Source organism: Lagopus leucura, unplaced genomic scaffold (genome assembly GCF_019238085.1).
Source record: "Lagopus leucura isolate 7727_CA_CO unplaced genomic scaffold, USGS_WTPT01 Super-Scaffold_739, whole genome shotgun sequence".
In the NCBI taxonomy this organism is placed as follows: domain Eukaryota; kingdom Metazoa; phylum Chordata; class Aves; order Galliformes; family Phasianidae; genus Lagopus; species Lagopus leucura.
In genome coordinates, this window is record NW_024962255.1 from 18715175 (window position 1) to 18729734 (window position 14560).

At 40.3% G+C, this 14560-nt stretch overlaps 1 protein-coding gene and 1 long non-coding RNA gene across 2 annotated transcripts in view; one reads left to right on the plus strand and one right to left on the minus strand.

Annotated features, from left to right (window-relative positions):
- FAS (Fas cell surface death receptor) overlaps nucleotides 1–7636 on the plus strand; it is a 14476-nt gene extending 6840 nt beyond the window's left edge. The window contains 7 exon segments of the mRNA XM_042862865.1: nucleotides 213–344; nucleotides 3035–3143; nucleotides 3579–3643; nucleotides 3953–4036; nucleotides 4190–4254; nucleotides 4736–4760; nucleotides 5551–7636. Coding sequence (XP_042718799.1) covers nucleotides 213–344; nucleotides 3035–3143; nucleotides 3579–3643; nucleotides 3953–4036; nucleotides 4190–4254; nucleotides 4736–4760; nucleotides 5551–5966 — 896 coding nt within the window. The 3' untranslated portion in view covers nucleotides 5967–7636.
- LOC122175304 overlaps nucleotides 1–14560 on the minus strand; it is a 29595-nt gene that overhangs the window by 5613 nt on the left and 9422 nt on the right. The window lies entirely within an intron of this gene.

Genomic DNA, 14560 nt, shown 5'->3' on the forward strand with positions numbered 1-14560 from the left:
GGGGGGGGAGGGGAGGGGAGAGGTGGAAGTAATCTCTTACAAACACTGCCCTCCTGAAGAGAATATATGTATGCATAACGAATATGGATTCTATCTGTATTTGTAAATTGAAAGGTATTAGAGATTAAAAAGAAGTCTGATAGGTCTCAAAGCTGATGGCCTTTGTCCAAAGGTATTACATATGTTTTTCTTGTTTCTCTGTCTTTCTGCAGGTCACGTCAAAAGTACTGAGTGCCCAAACACTCTAGCACATTGTGTACCATGCAAATCTGGAGAGGAGTACATGGATCATATCAATGATTTGGACAAGTGTATGAGATGTCGTTCATGTGACATAGCACTCGGTATGTCTATAGAAACAACAACTCTGTTTAGAGGCAGGATTCAATTGAAAGATCTCTTCAATCCCCACGTAACAGGTAGCATATAGATTAAAATGTTTTACAAGTTCAACACGGAGAAGTTTATGACAAAGTCTTAAATTTATCCTCTGGTTTCTTTTCTAAGCACAGAGTAGGAAGAGGAACAAGGTAAGTTGCCCCATTATTTATTCTTACATCTGTCTTTGCTCAGTCAGGAAGCATTTGGAGAGCAACATCCCATCTCTTCCACACTTGCCTCTGCAGTGCCTTTCTTCGCACAGAGGCAGGAAATCCAACTGTCCTGAGGCACTCTGATGTTGCTAGTTTGATTTACAGCAGTTAATGCTTATGCACTAACCTCAATTTTGGGTTATGATATATTCTTATTAAATTATCTTACAAGCACTGTATTATTTTCTGAGCCATAGTAAGGGACTCTACAGATGATGATTTTATTTGGTATGTAGTAGCCCACTTGTTAGAAGCATGACAAATATCTTTACCCAGTAATTTCACTGATAATAATGTAGGAAAAAAAAAAAAAAAAGACTGACAGGATACTGCACCTTATTCCCTCCATCAATCTTGAGATGCAGATAGCTTCTGAGTTCTCAGAGGTCATGTATCCCCAGAAGAGTGTGTTTATCTTTAACTGCCCTCTAAGTACACAGAATTATAGAATCACTCAGGTTGGAAAAGACCTTAAAGATCATTGAGTCCAACTGCAACCAAACATACTACCCTAACTCTAGCAACCCTCTGCTAAATCATGTCCCTGAGCACCACACCCAAACAGTTTTTAAACATATCTAGGGATGGTGACTCAACCACCTCCCTGGGTGGTTGGCACAAAAAAAACCACGTTGATTGTAGTTTTGAAGTTATGGTGGAAAAGTGAAATAGAATATAAAAATCAATTCAGTTTTGAGCATGGGCTTTTCTTCTCAAAAAAAAAAAAGAAAAAAGAAAAAAAAAGAAAAAAAAACACAATACAGAGCGGTTAGAGTCAGTGAAGGAAAGTTGCTCTCTCCTCTTCATTCTCTGTTTTAAAAGGAATGTTGTAAGAAGTAGAGAAGGGAGCATTCCCAGTGATTTCCTTTGCAGTCTTTCATGTAATTAATATTATCTGAAATTTCTGGAGCTGATAGAGTGATGCTTTTTATACATTCAATATGCAGCATGGAATACAGGATCAAATCATTATACTACAAGGCTTGTTCTCCTGTGTCAGACAAGCAGTCACCCCCCCAGTATTCATCAGGCAAGAGATGCTATTCACAGAATCATAGAATCACCAAGGTTGGAAAAGACCCACAGGATCACCCAGTCCAACCATCCACTTATCACCAATAGTTCTTACTAAACCATGTCCCTTGACACAACGTCCAAACATTCCTTGAATACCTCCAGGGTCGGTCACCTGCTCCTGGTGACAACACTGTTTCTGATGCAAGCCAGGATGCCACTGGCCTTCTTGGCCACCTGGGCACACTTCTGGCTCATGTTCAGCCAAACATCAATCAATACCCCCAGAGTAGAAATACACAAACCTAATTTCTGTGTTCTAATTCCTGCAAAGGCTGCTAGCATTCACAGTTGTGGAAGAGGATGTTTGAAGGTCCATCTCTACCTAGATAATTTCCTATCTATTAATGAGCCCTTTGTGTATTTATCTGCTGGTCTCACCAAGTCTCAAAAATCCAATGACGGTCATATATATATATATATTTGAATTCATAAAACACATCTCCCTGCCAGCTTCACCAGGTTTCTGGTATAGCTGGATTCAGGGAAGGATAGTTCTACATTCATCACATCAAAAATCCAGATTGGTAAGCAGGGAGACAGTTTTTAATTCCAATGCAGTGGAAGGATGGCTAGTCACATTATCTCATGGAAAATAATGTTGAAGAGAAGTTAGTTAGAAAGTGCTAGGCAGGAGGAAGGCTACCACTTAAGCTCCTAGAGAACCATTCTTAGGATCATTTATGTTTTGTATCTTCATGAATGGTGTCAGCATTGGTTTCACAGTAATCAATTTTTAGAAATAACATGGTTTCCTGTAATAGGAGGACACTAAATATGGTAACTCAAAAGTTCCCTTCATACCCAAGAAAATAGCTTCCACAGTAAATAGATATACTTACAATATTTTTAAATGCAAAAATACTTCTTTTGAGATGGAAATCATCTCTTCATACACATTGAGGCCAAGAGAAAAATAAACTTGGTTTGAAACTTATGCAGGGAACATGTTAGATAGAGGGAGTAGAATTCCTCACTACTGAAGGTTCTCGGGAAGAGATAAAACCTGTCTGACAGACAGACAACCAGGAGGGTTATGTGATATCTTTTAGTTCCTTCTGGCTTTACGCCTTTTTCCTACGGGGAGAAAAAAAACAACAACAACAACAAAACCGACAACACATGGCAATGCCAAATGAGTCCTTTACTGTGTGATCAGCTTTTTGAGCTCTTAGCCAGCAGAGGTCTCTTTGCCATCTTGGTATTTCCAGTACTCTCAAAGCAAGGCTCATCATAAAAGCTACATTGTTGTTATTAAGTGCTGCCAGCACCAGCAGTGTTGGTGCTAAAGACATGCAGGTCTGAGGACAAGAGCTTGTAAGCAAAGACTTGTTTTCAAACTAACGAACTTTAAGAATTCATTTTAGGTTGGAAGGTTGTAAAGAACTGTACCCCAACAGAGAATACAGAATGCTCCTGTGCAAAGAACCATTATTGCAATCCTCCTCAATGTGAACACTGCGAGTCATGTACTGTGTAAGTGGATGCCTTCATTGTTAAATACGACACTGTTAAGATCATGTTACCACACTTTTTTTCCAGTCAGTTTCAAGACAGAGGCTATGATAATATATAAGCTAAGAGAAAACAGACTAGTTTTGCTTTGTACTTAGCGTATTCAGCTGGCTTTGCTCAGTTTAATTAATTAGAACGTATGCGGAAAAACATAAATACTCTTCAAAACCTCTAATTAAGCATCTAAGCTTTCCTGTTGCTTTTGCGTTATCTACTGTTACGTCATTTCCATACTTTCTCCCATACTGTTTTTCATACTTGTTAAGTTCCAAAGTCTAGCATCCTGGTGTATGACACCATTGGCTGATTAGAAAGCAATAGAAGATTGTGATTTGCTCTCTTTAGGCAATTTATAAAGAGACAAACAAATTCCAAAGTCATTTATATTTTCTGCAGATGTGAAAATGGCCTAGTTGAGGAGGAATGCACTTCAACTTCAGACACTGTGTGCAGAATGCAAGGTACCATCTTAAAACCTAGTATGGACTACCATCTGCTATATTTTGAGAGGCTATTGGAATTGTACTGTGTTCTGCACAGTGCCTCATAGCCATTCCTAACACTATCTGCTGGGCCTTGTACTGACTTATGGACCATGACTGCTCTTTTGATCACAGTGGAGATGGGGTGGCTCAAGTGCTACCTTCTGCTATTTGGAGAGAGTAGAAGGGTCCCTATAATCTAATGAAATCTTGTTAAATTTTTCAAGTGTTTTGCTGTATTGCGCTGCTTGACTTAGCTTTACTGTAATGTTTCCAATGTTCCAACAGAAGCAGGAATGCCACCTTGGGGCATCGCATTTATTGCCATATTTGTGATAGCATTAGCAGCTGCAGCAGGATTCATATTCTACTGTAAGTGATTCCCTGTTCCTTGTTACTGCCATACTCTGAATAAGATATTCAGCTGCTTACTCAGATGTAATTTTATGTTTTTGGAGTCCAGAGAAATACATTGCCCTGGATTATTAAAATGTTTTTTTCTGTTTGTTTGTTTTATTGTTGTAGGTAAGAGAAAACGGGAGAATATTATTACCCAAGGTAACACAGCCACTGGTAGAGACAGTTCAGATGTAAGTACTATTGCTTAGATCAGATAAAATTCAGCTTGGCGTGGGGAACTTTGCTCCATTTAAATTACTGTGGGATTGCCCAAGTGTGTGCATGCCTCTCTTCTACGACATCAGTGAAGTAAATTTCACTGTGAGGAATCTTGGCAGAAGCAAAAGAAACTCCATATCATTTCTTCAGGATTTGCTGGTGCACCCAGTTACATGACCAAGATCAGAAGTTCATAAATCATCACACCTCCACTGAATTGATATCCTATCCCTGTGCATATTTTTATTCAATAGCAATTGTGAGGTGACTCCCCAAACTTACTCAAGTGAAAAGAGGGGTCCAGTCTGATTCCATATCTCATAAAACAGAAGAATCACAGAGAAAGCTAAAAGAAAATTTCAGAAGCGTTATGACAACTATTTATTCTGTTATATGGGGTTGGCCTTTTATAAAACATTTTTGCACTCATTTCTTGCTTGCTTCTCTTTACAGGAGACTTTAACACTCGTACCTATAGGTAAGAGACAAGTAGTTTCTCAAACTTCAGTAAAATAAAAATGCAGACATAAACTCTATTATACTAAAGAAAGGGTATTTTTCTGTATAGACTGCCACTTTGTAGAGCTGTCACTCTGGCACAACTGTAAACACTTATAGAAATGCCAGGTCATAATGTGCTTAAGGCATTTAGTGGTGCCACTAAACTTTTGCCTGAGGAGGAGTTGTTGTTGTTTAGGAAGCAACTACTGATTGACAGCAGGTAATTCTGTATATTCTGTATATGGTACAGACACTAGGAGGCAGCAAGCTGGATTTCTGGAATCACAGATAATTCTAATAATTGAGCAGCCCTGCAGCCAGCAATGGAATCACAGAAACCTATCTTATCACAGGACCTATCTTATGTTCATGAGCAAAAACACAGTGGTAACACTCAACAGGAGAACAATATAAGCTCTGAGACTACGTAATAATAAAAGACCTGTCTTGCTCTTTTATCTGCTATTTTGAACAAAACAGGTAAATGAGGAATGACAAGGCTTTGTAGTGGTTACATATGATGAAGGGGTTACAGAGGAGACAGGTTCTAGTTCAGGTGCCAGAAGGCAATACAGTTACTTAGTACAGAATCAAATTGAAAACATATGGAGTCATGAATATCTGAATCTTGATCTGTTTTAAATAGAAGTATCAGCTCTGAATATAGATGATAAGAAAAGAAGAAAGAAAAAAAAAAAAAAAAAGGCACACAAAGCCAACAAACAGATGTCAGTGTCAAGGGCATTCATTTCTTTTCATGTTTCTAGATGATGAGCTGAGCCGCCATATCCCTGACATCGTGAGGGAGATGACACTAGATGAGGTCAAGACATTTGTTCGTTATCACGGGCTTTCAGAACCTATCATAGATGAAATTATCCAGGATAACTTCAATAACACATCTGAACAGAAGATTAAGCTCTTTCAGAAATGGCACCAAATGCATGGGATAAGAGGAGCCTACGGAACCCTAATAAGCAGCCTGAGAGATTTAAAAATGCGTGCAGTAGCTGATAAAATTGAGGAAAAACTGAAGGCAGCTGTTTCAAGCCACCAGGAAAGGAGGGAGTCTTATAATGATAAAACTGTGCAAAGCAATTCCTACAGTCAGGAAGGTGGAAAATCTTATCACGATAATGCTGAAATAAGTAAAACCTACCCTGAGAGTTTGGAAGAAACATAGCATAGAATTATATTAAAATTATTTCTGACTGAATTAGTATTTTTTTACTACTACAAATAACAAAGCTTCTGAAAGCCATTTTGTTGGCAGCTCAGGGAGTTTTTCAGGGTACTTATAACACGAAGAATATTTTGGATTTTTGTAGAGGTATGTTTCCTTTAAAAAGAAGTCTTAACTGTTTATTTTGATTGTTAAAAACAGGACAGATTTATGGCTTATTAAAGGTAACAATAGAAGAGTTCAGCCATAGGACTTGCTACAAAAGAACAAAGTAGTCACTGGCAGAAAGGTTTAACTCAAATGTGGTAGTCCTGAACACTGACTCAATGTAGTGTTTCAATTACATTATAATTATGGGATGTTACATTTTTCAAAGTGAAAAGTCTGATGTTAAAAGTCAATGAAATAAACAAGGAAGAATGCTTCAACAACAACAAAATAATAAACTTTTGTATAATATACCCCTAATTAATTCTAAATATATATCTTAATCATAGAATGGCTTGGTTTGGAAGGGACCTTTAAGGATCATCTGCCATGGCCAAGGTTGCTAACCACTAGATCAGGCTACCCCAGGAACCTTGTTATAACCCCTCCAGGAACTGGGCATCCATAGCTTCTTTGGACCATCTGTTCCAGTGCCTCATCACCCTTTGAGTAAAGAGTTTCCCCCTAACATCTAACCTAAATCTCCGCTCTTCTAGTTTAAAACCATTCCCCCTTGACCTATCACTACCTACCTCTGTAAAAACTCAATCTCACTCCTGCTTATAAGCTTCCTTTAAGTACTGAAAGGCTGCAGTGAGGTGTCCCTGGAACCTTCTCTTCTCAAACCTAAACAAAGCCCAGCTCCCTCCACCTATCTCCACAGGTTAGATGCCATCCTCTGGATCCACTCTAACACCTCCACATTTTTCCTGTGCTGGAGGCCCCAGACCTGGATACAGTACTCCAGATGGAGTCCTCACGTCCTCCCTGATTCAAGCGCAACACCTTGCATTTGTCTTTGTTGAACCTCATCATGCTCATGCAGCCCCACTTTTCAAGCCTGTTCAGGTCCCTCTGGATGGCATCTCTCTCTTCTGTGTCAGCTGTACACAGTATTAGTGTCATCAGCAACTGTGCTGAGAATGCACTTGATTCCATCATCATTGATAAAGGCATTACAGAGCACTGGTCCCAAAATGGAATCCCAGGGGACACCACTTGTGACAGGCCTCCACTTGGACATAGAGCAGCTGAAAAAAACCCTCTGGCTGTAACCATCCAATCAACTTATCATCCACCAAATAGTTCACCCTTCAAATTATTTTCTCTCTAATTTAGAGATAAGGATGTAGTATGGGAAAGCACCTGTGGTTTTATATGTCTATATTTATTTGAATGTATAGATGTGTTTTCTTTCTCAAAGCCCTCAGTACTAAGATTACTTCCTATATTCTGAGTATATCAGTATCACTGATTACAAGCCTATTTTCATATTAAAAAAAAAATACAAAAAATATACCCCACAAATACAAAACCTTCAAAGAATCAGAAACGAGAGATAGAGTGGCACAACAAAGCCATCGCTATTTGAAGGCAATCTGCACAAACTGTGATGTCTCCATACCCAGATGCGTAGCAGTCAGCACCATGTTTTGAAAAGAATAAAAAAGAAAAACAACCAACCAAAATCTTACCTTCCTTTCATCACAGATTCCAAAGGTCTCCTAAATTCAATGATCAATAGCACTGAGCTGCTTTGTAGTGAGGCTTTTCTTACTCATGCACAGATTTACGCTATCATTCAAAATCTTTCAGCAGAAGACCTTACTGGAAAGGTTAGATTTTTTTTTTCACCCAGGACCTTGTTTAGTTCTACCATCCATTCCCTAGAAGGAATTTCTTATTAAGCATCAAGCAAAACACAAGAAAACCTTTCCAAAAGCTGAAGGCTGGGGTAATCAGGTTCAATTTTTGCCACCTGGCCCTAGGGTGTGGCCAGAGCAGAGTGGGTATACAAGCAGGGAGCCAGGTGCTGGGAATCAACCCCAGTGCAAGGCTGAGTGTCCACAGGTGCAACAGGGATGCTCACAAAGTCATGCTGCTCGCAGGGCAGTGTTTAGCCCCTGAAAACAATTGGGAGTGCAACCACAGTTCTTAGTGTTGTGCTAAGCTAAAATGAAGAATAGGGCTTACATTAGTTTCAATAACTTACAACTTTTCATAAACTAACTTGTCCAATGTCTGAAGGTCACTAAACTATTTTGTTGCCAAACCTGGCTTGGCTCTTTCTCAGTTTTCTAACACCACAGAAGTCCATGAGCCTGGAAAACCCTTCAAGCCTGCATTACAGCCTTTTTCCTCTAAATATTCCACTTTTTCTACGTGACCTGATAAGTCAGCTTACCAATACTATACTACCAAATTCCCCACAGTGCTACTTTTGGGCAGCCATAGCCGAACAGTTTAATACATATGCACTTGGACATTTAAGGACTAACTCCACAATGTGGTTAAGGCATTGTGTTGTATAACTGACTTGTGTCTGTTCTAGCTGTGTAGAGATCTGATACTCTGGAACAGTGTGTTACTCATTGCCATGTTTTGATCAGACTCTATGTATAGGAGAATAAACTGTCTGCCTTTTGGAAAAGCAGCACAGCAGTGGTGTAGGCAGTGCTGTAATTGTTTCCTGGGCTGCAGTTATGCAGAAGTACAGCCAAAACAGGAAGGAAGAAATGCTCTATGCTCTGATAGCTCCAATCCTGGTAGGCAGGCTGCTCCCAGTACCACGTCCCACCCAGGAAGACTTACATATAGCTTAAAGGTATGTTGGCATTTGCTTGACTTGAATCTTGGCTTTTCTTGGTTTCTGGCTTCATCTCTCAAAGATGGCATCTGGTCACCAGAAACCAAAGTTCTTAGGACTTTAGTGTCAGTTAATATAACTGGTCTGAATAAGACAGATTTTAAAATGGAAGCACCAAATCTCATAAACTGTGGCAGTGAAATAGAATGTGGATTCTATCTTTCAATACATTGGAATTCCCCAACCTCAGTAAAATGAGGATGGTTAACTTTAAAAAAGTCCCTGAACAATGAGTCACATTCTCCTTAGGAGACATCTACACGGCTGAAACCAGACTGCCATGAACTCTAGTAGTTAGTACACATTCTAATTTTTTTTCTTTACCAGGACATTGTGCAACAAATAAAAGGACTGATAATATCATGAAGTTGTTTTTTCTAAGCACTGAATATATGTCTACATTGACAAGTGTAAAGCTACCTGTCAAGCTTAAAGAAGTTGGACCAGGGACCAGAAGTGATTTAGTTCTGCTGAGTCACACTAGCACATCCAAATTTCCATTGCCTCCTGCTTCTGGCCTCATTCTCAAATTTGGACTGCACAAGAAAATATCACTAGTATGGTGTCACCTTTTGCTCTCACCTTTCCTTCTCCAAAAGTCTGCAGCGAGTTTCATGCTGATGAGATGGCAACCACCACAGCTGCTGGCTGAAATTTATTTCTGATATCTTTATCCTGTGCGCTGCAATCTACACACAAGCAATAATTAGCTTCTATCTCCTCAGTAACAACATTGTGTAAACAGACAGCCATGTAAAATAATACTTTTCAGCTCTGAGGAAAAAGGAAAAAAATAAAAATTAAAGAAAAAGGAAAACAAAACAAACGAAAAAAAAGCAACGGAAATGGCTTTGACTAATACAGCTGTACAGTTAGTAGAAACCCAGCACCAGAAAAGCAAGTGGAAAGTGAAACAGAAATTTGTCCAGGGAATGAGTTGGCATGTTTTGAAAAAGGGGAAGCTCCCTCTTCAGGAAAGCAAAATTTTGCAAAACACCTGCATTTATTATAGAAAAAAATAAAAATAGAAATAAAAATAAAAAGGAGTGCAAAGCCTGAAGGATGAAGTTCAGTCACCTGCAAACTGAAGGTGACCCCATGAGAGATGAGTCTACTCAGAAACTCATGCACTCCTAGCAGTGCACACCCAGCCATCGCCTCACCCATGCTGCAAACAGCAGAATGGTTGCTGCAAGCAGACCTGACCTGAAGGACAGCAGCGAGATCACAGTGACAGCCTAGCACCAGAAGAAAGCAGGACAGTCCCAGGATGCCTGCAAAGACAGCAGTGCTGCTGTAATCGCTGTTTTAAAGTCATACTGCAGGCTGCCAGTTTGTGAAAAGGCACAGCGGAGAAATAAAGTGCTTAGGACAGAAACAAAAATGCTTCTTTGCAGCCAATATGACAAGCACACTAAAATGCGAGAGAGCCATAGCTTATTTTCCTGCATGGAGGAGACAGAAGGAATACAATAAAAACAAATTTGGGAGAACAATAAAAACTGTGTTGCAAGAAGCTTCAGAACTGGACAGATGTCCTTTTTGAGGAAAGATACAAACTTATAACATACAGCCCTCTCTTACTGTTGTTAGGACTTTGATTCTGGACTTGAAAGGGGTGCTTCCATTCCTTGCTGTCCCACTGCAAGCAAGCAGAAAAGTGCCCTCTGCATGCATCTGGCCTCCAGCACGGAGCTGTGGCTGAGAACTAAGAGAGATGTGGGAACAATGACAAAACCTAACGCACAAGCAGTATGTTCTGGATAGCTTTTCAGTGGTTTTAGTTCCTTTCCAAACTGAAAGCATGGTTTTTAATGCAGACAGTGCTAGAGGGCTCTTTCCCACAGCTTTAAGCCAAGGCTTCCTGCACCCTCAGTGAACCGGTGACTGTGACAGAGTGCTGTTCTTCATTGAAAGCAGGCACAAAACACTCTGGTGATGGCAGCATTCAGAACAGAGGGCACTGAACAAATCCAGGGAGGAGGCTGACTGAAAGCCAAGGCAGAAGGGAGCCAGAGAGCAGAGCTGGGGGGCAGTGCTTGGCCCCCTGCATAGTGAATCTCATAGCACACCAAGGCCCTCCTTGCATCCTTGTACCCTGAAAAGCAACACATTTCTGATTGCAAACATCTCACCTCTTACATTTGCTTTTTTGGCCTTATATAGGGTGTAGGAAGAAGGAAGACAAGCCAGGAGGCTATGGGTTTGCCTCTGTGATATGAGAACAACAAATACTTGTGTACTTTATAGAGGGGTGTGACTGGGTTTATAACAAAGAGTGTTCTCTTGTATATAACGGATAGCGGTCACTCAATAGTTGAGTATTTTTGAACCTCTCAACCAAATCTCTTCACATTTGAATTCCTCTAAACTTGGAACTTCCAAAAAGCAGAACTTCCCACCGCACCAGAAGGGCAGTGATCGGGGCCTGGTAGGGGCAGCTCAGCAGGTGGCAGCCTGTCACCATACAGCCCATGTATGCCTCTTGCTGGCAGGATACTGCTGTCTCACCCACGGTCTGCAGCAGGGCATGAGGCCTTGGCCTGGCTGTGCAGAGCCAGGCTGGGCTAATTCCAGCTCCTCATGTTCCTCCTGCAGCCACATCCATATCCTGAAAACACATTCCACCAGCATGCCACCTCAGTGCCACAGAATGATGCCTACTGGCTTGTCTGGTATGAGGATGGGCACGACCTGGCTCCCTTTCAAGTTGCACAAGCATTAAGAGGCTCAAGGAAGTCCCATGGTGCTATGCCAAGCTCTGCAGCAGCACAGCAATGAATGGTATCACTAGTTTTAATGTTAACGACACATGGAAAGAAAATGTAATACTAAAATATTCTGACTGCAAACAGAGCACTCCAAAGCCTGGAATTGGCACTATTAGTTAAGTACGTGCAGCACTACCTGTGCCAGCATGGATGTGCGCTGCAGTGAAGCCTTAATAATTGTTCACATATAAGCCAGCTGTGAGTCATTCACTCAATCGATGCCTACGCAACATACCATGCAAAGGCTGGTGTTAGCAGCAGCTGAAAAAGTCAATAGAAGAAGGGACAATTGTCCTAAAATCTGGCTCTCCTAGGAGTAATATTCTTATCATTACAACTAAGTGAAAAAGTAACTAGGGAAGACAGGGAGGAGAAGGGGTGGGCAGTGACAGTTCGGAAGAACTTGCTTATGAATTACAACCTTAATTGTTACAACGCGCTATTGTAAATGGTTTTGTCTTCCTTCCCTTTCAGATTTGTAAGTTCTCCTATCACTTTAAATAACTCTACATTAAACGCAGTTTTGATTTCTGTTCTAGCAATGGGAACTTTGGGAATAGCAACCTCAGAGAGCTCACTTGCCAAGTTTTTGTTAGTATTACAAGATCTGTGGCTGTTGCTTCAATTAGAAAAACTGGAACAATCATTACTGCTTAAAAATATACAACTCTGTACCAGGAGACATCAGAGCTTGCAAAGTACTCCACATATTATCCTGTTCGTTAGCATAAATAATTTAGCAAGGAAGCTTTTTCTTTTGTGGAAGGTACACAGCCCCCTTTCTGAGATATTTCTCCTAAGAAAGGGCCTTCTTCTAGGAATTCATTCCAGTCTCCCTGCAGCACTCAAAAGGCCTTTCCCTGCCATCAGACATGCTGCTATAAGAAACTTCCAAACATCCCATGAAGAAAGGAATGAGCAGTGTTGCTCAGCGCAGTGTAATAGGTTACAGGGACAGGCACTCAGGCACCCTTTTGGAAAGCATGTGTTAATTAACTTGTTGAACAGTTATGCTAACAGGTGCTTTCTAGTCTCCCTGAGCTGTGACCCCCCTGCGAGGTACTTGTGTCTCAGTGTCTATGGAGTGCAGGACAGCACCACATTTACCTGGTGACCTGCAATGGGACTGCAGGGGAGAGCCAAGGAGAGACACACAAAATTTGTGGGGCTGTTTCTCCTTTCCTCATTGTGTTCTTTTTAAGTTTGTGAGACTCTATGAGCCTGCTGTCTGTGCAAATTCTCAGGCTCTTTTTTTTTTTTTTTTTTTTCTTCATTTGGGAATGAAAACAGATGAGTCAGTTAATGAGTTGGAATTTTGAGGCTAGACAAAAAGTAAAGGTTCTGTTCTGCATAGGGGCTGAAGTCAAGTCTTTCAGAGACCAGTTCCCTCCTCTAAAGGCATCCCTACACACATCACAATAAACATGTACAGATCCTCCAGGAAATTTGGTTTTCACTGTCTCTGAACTCACTGAAGTCCAAATGAACTACCAACAAAATGTGCAAAAGCATTTTTCAGAAGGAAATAATGTTTTCCTACTTTCTTCTCAGCTATGGACCTATTCCAAAGAAAGAGGGGTCATTTTTAAAATACATGGAGGAAATGGTTCTTCCAACTGTGACTGAAAATTTTGCTGGTCAAAGTAAATCAATATATTATGTTCAGGCAGCAATCATCTCCACAAAATTTCAGCAAAGAAAAGTAAGCTTTAGAAGCTGTAAGTAGTTCAAAATAGGAATTCATGTGAAATCCTGCTTTACACAGATTCAAGACAGCAATTGGATCAAAAGGGCAAACTGTCACTAAAATAAAAAAGAGAACTTTTTTTTCTAGGCAGCATTCCACCCAAGGATCTAATCAGTCATCAACTTATACGTTAACAAATCTGGGCAGACTTACAGACAGCTTCAGAAGAAATAAATCTACAGGGGGAGTCCATGACAGAGCCAAAAAGCAAAAGCAGGCTTCTTGAATCTAAAAATACTCAAATAACCTTCTTGGATTAAAAGTCCTATTCTAAAATGGGATAACGCTTATCACATTAGTGTCTGGCCACACCACCAGACACAGAAATGCAAGTCAAATATTCTTTCCCATTCTTCCACTCTAACTGTACACACATTGGCACAGTAGATTTTAGAACTCATAAGGTGTGGCAGAACCTGGCTGGAATCCCCTTCCTTGGTTTAGCGCAGAAAATTGCATTCAAGTCTCCCATCTCCCAGAAGCATGAGCTTGGGCTATCTGAGGACACCTCTTGAAGCTGTTCCATCATGTCTAATCAAGTATTCATTGCTGAGTACATATGAAATTGATTCTTTCTATTCCAGGGAATTCTTATTCCTCTACTGGGTCATCACATTATGAAACAGTCTGCATGCTGCAGGTAAGGCAGATGGAGAATTGTCTGGTTTGTGAACCTGCTAAGCCACAGGGGATCGGCAGCTCAGCACTGGGAACTCACTTTTAGACACTGAAATATGAGGTATCTACATTCTTCTGTGGGCATAAATGTAGTTAGGATCAGATAACAGTTGATAGCTAAAGGAAATAACTTGCTTAAAGGCAATGTTATACTAGAAAGTTTTTTACTTTGTCACACTACCCTGTTCGTTGGGATTTTTTGGATGTTTCTCCTTCTGTTGTTGTTGTTTTGTTTTGAATAAGATATCTGGGAATTTCTTCTTTGACAATACAATATTGTCTATGATATCAAACAGGAAATTAAGTCTTCCAACTAAGGCGAAATCCAAGAATTATTCCTGTTGACCAGTGAACTCTAATGCGAGTTCCTATTTAGAAAAAATGAGTTGGAAATTCCAGCCTCATTAAAATAAACACAGAGAACCCTGCCTTAAAAGCTGCTTGTTACTTTCTCAGAATCAAAAGACTTAGAAAAGTCACTTATTCCAACCCCATGCCTCAAAGCAAGATTAACTAAGATGTTTTTGCTTTATCTCCAGAGATG